The sequence below is a fragment of the Olea europaea genome, unplaced genomic scaffold (assembly GCF_002742605.1).
Source record: "Olea europaea var. sylvestris unplaced genomic scaffold, O_europaea_v1 scaffold11468, whole genome shotgun sequence".
Classification (NCBI taxonomy): Eukaryota; Viridiplantae; Streptophyta; class Magnoliopsida; order Lamiales; family Oleaceae; genus Olea; species Olea europaea.
In genome coordinates this window covers 620-3,720 of record NW_019228862.1, presented here as the reverse complement: position 1 = coordinate 3,720, position 3,101 = coordinate 620, and the positions used below count along the sequence as shown (strand labels likewise).

General features: G+C 34.0%; 1 protein-coding gene across 1 annotated transcript; it reads left to right on the top strand.

The window, feature by feature from the left end:
* The first annotated feature begins 1,140 nt into the window (after window positions 1-1,140).
* Window positions 1,141-2,769, top strand: LOC111373602 (transmembrane protein 205-like). The gene is made up of 2 exons (XM_022996158.1): window positions 1,141-1,489; window positions 2,511-2,769. Exons 1-2 carry the CDS (start codon window positions 1,284-1,286, stop codon window positions 2,752-2,754), a joined length of 450 nt encoding a protein of 149 aa, XP_022851926.1. The 5' UTR covers window positions 1,141-1,283; the 3' UTR covers window positions 2,755-2,769.
* The last annotated feature ends 332 nt before the right edge of the window (window positions 2,770-3,101 follow it).

Sequence of the window (3,101 nt, the reverse complement as noted above, 5' to 3'; positions counted from 1 at the left end):
TCGATCGGGTTGGATTGGTCAATTTAGACATTAAAAATCATAAAAATATGCTTGACAATAAAAACCTATCAACCATGCCGTTTCGTCCATTAAACTTGTAATTAGGCATCAAAGAAAATGCATATATTATACGAATTATCATCTCACTTAAAAGAAAGAAATAAGCTTGAAACCAAGCCCCAAATTATCATATTATGACATCACATTTGCAAAATATAAATGAATGATCAAATTAAAATTTAAAATTAAGAGTATCAGAAGGAATAAAGCCCGATGATTAGCGTCAAGCCTAGATGCAAACAGAGTTGACAACAGATCAACGGGCTTGAACGAGAGAGAATGAGGAAGTATGAGAGAAATGATAAGACTTTGTAATTAGGGCAGTCAGGTTTCAACTTTTTAATTTTTATAATTGTTTTTATTTTTTTCCCACTTTTTTAACGCGAGTTTTATCGATTTTGATGGATCAACCCATAACCCAACCCATTTTCTTCTAAAAGACCAACCCAACAGAATTTTAAGAACAAATTGACCCAAATCGATTGGTTCAATTTGGGTTGGTCTGTTTTTATGGGTTGATTCAATTTTTGCCCATTCCTAGTTCCACTCATATAGGTTGATTTTCTTTATATTCTTCTCTCAATTATATAGTTACGTTTTTTTTATTGAGAATGTTTTGTTTTATTCGTTTACTAATAATCTCTTATTTAATTTGTCTAGTGTAATCAATTTATTATTAATTGTTAATAATTAAATAAGGGTAAATTAGGAAAATATTTTACAGAAATTATTTTTTTAATAACATTAAGCCCCTGTTTGATCCCCATTTTTCGGAAATGAAAATAGGTAGAATATGGTTGTTTTGAAAAATGAGTAAATGAAAAAGAAGAACAAGTTTTCGATTTACGTATAATATTATTTTATAGAAGATTATTGAAAATGGGAGAGAGAAAAATGAAATGTAATGAAATGAAAATTAATGAGGGAGGGGAAAATCGGGGCCAAATAAAATTTTTTAATCCGTGTAAAAAATATGGTCCTCGTGACGCACGCGAAGGCGAAATTTAGCAAGTTCCTTGTCCAAGCACTCGGATCAATTTGTTTTCATTCACCAGTCACAGTCAGTCTAGGACGTAGTTGGTTGCCTGGTGGGGGTTGGTGAATTTGGCCCAATAAACCAAACTATACGGCGCTTATTCAATCGTGACTTTTTTTTAGGTGTACTATTCTCCTTTTCAACCAGCCGTGCATCCACAGAATTGAATCGAAAGTCCTGCTCGAAGATGGGGTGGATGACTAGATTTCTAACGGCAGCGGCATTTTTGGCAGTTGGAGCCGTATTTTCGCCGGAAACCTTTGGATCAAAATCAATCGGCCTGCATTCGCCGATGCTCATCACTCTCTTGAAGCTGGCCCACCTCCTCTGCTTCTCCACCGCCTTTGGCGCCGCCCTCTGGGTGACCTTTGTTGGCGGCATCATCATGTTCAAGTAAATTTCACAGCTTTTACATTTTCCCCTAATGTTGCTTACCCTTTCTTGAAATAGCTCTCCTTATAACGTAGCTCATGCGGATAATATTGTGTATGTGGATTATTATTATTATTATTATTATTATTATTATTATTATATATATATACACATATATATAATTATTTTTTAATAAAGAATGGAGGAAGAAGATAGGGATGAAATGATATGAAATTATAGGGTTATCTTTGATTGAAAATATAATTCAAACAAAATCATAGCATTGCTGTCTTTTTTTTATATACCTTTTTGTACTAAAATTTTGATCAATAGACGAGGTAGGGGTTAATGTCAAATCCCCTGAGGGAATTTTGATGGTCATTATTTTGATAAAATAGAGTTTTGAACAGTGTTTTTTTTGGGAGAATGTATGGTTAAAATGTGGAGAAAAGTTTTAGATTTATGTGCAAAATATTTTATTTTGTGTGGTTGAAAATGAGTAGGAAAATTAAAAAGTTTTGGAATAACAGTTGTCAACCGTGGGAAGAAGTTATGGTGAAATCTCAGGGTCGTTGAACTTTTTTGTGCCTAATTAGTCGTTGAACTTATAAATTTGTTTCAGCTGTTAGGTACTCTGTTGGCATTAGTTGAACTAACAAGAAAGCTAATGAAAAAATCATACGAGGCAGTTAAACCCTAGCGACGTACGGTTGTGGCACAGAAACCTTGTTTATAGATGAAAAGGTTATTCCAGTATGTTAAAATATGCATCTTTATCAAAGTTGCATTTTCGGACATCTTTCCAAATTATTATTAGTGTCATCGTGTCAGTAAAGGTTAATTGGTTTAACTACGGGGAATGGATGGGGGTTCACTGGGTAACTAATCTTGAAGCAAATTATGAATTCACTTATCCAGTTCAGTGATCGCCAGTGAACCCTACTTCATTGCAACACTTTTATCATGTAATGCCGATAATTTGTAGTGTTGAAGGAAGGAGGGATGGAAATGATATGAAATTATGGTGTTATCTTCATTGTAGGAATTTACCGAGGCATCAGTTCGGGAATTTGCAAAGCAAGATGTTTCCAGCTTACTTCTCAATGGTGGGGGTATGCTGTGCAGTGTCGATGGGTGCTTTTGGGTACCTGCATCCATGGAAGACTTCAACCACTGCTGAGAAGTACCAGATTGGATTCCTGCTCGCTGCCTTTGCTTTCAATCTCACTAATCTCTTTGTCTTTACCCCGATGACCATAGAGGTACAAAGTGCACTAATTTTGTAACTCTTTTCATGATTGTTGCAAGTATTTGGTACCTGCAATTCTGATTTTTTTTCTTGTCATGATTGATAAAACTGTAAAATGATTGAGACGGAAATGTATAGGAACAAGAAAAGTTGTATGCTTCTTTGTCTATGAATTACAAATAGAAAGATATAGAAATGAAGATCCTGCAACGATTATGCAATCAAACTATTAACAAATAATTAAAAGAGTTCTGGGAATTATGACATAATCAATATTTTTTCATATCTTTAACCATATTACTGTTGTTTTGACTTGATTTGAGCATTCAGAATTGAAATAATATTAAGTTGAACTACTAGTTTGGAAATCTTGAGCTAACTAGT

Excerpts from the sequence above, each read along its gene's own strand:
- LOC111373602 (XM_022996158.1), top strand. The coding sequence starts at position 1,284 with ATGGGGTGGATGACTAGATTTCTAACGGCAGCGGCATTTTTGGCAGTT. Across the intron at positions 1,490-2,510 it reads GGCGGCATCATCATGTTCAA|GAATTTACCGAGGCATCAGT; the intron begins GTAAATTTCACA and ends TCTTCATTGTAG.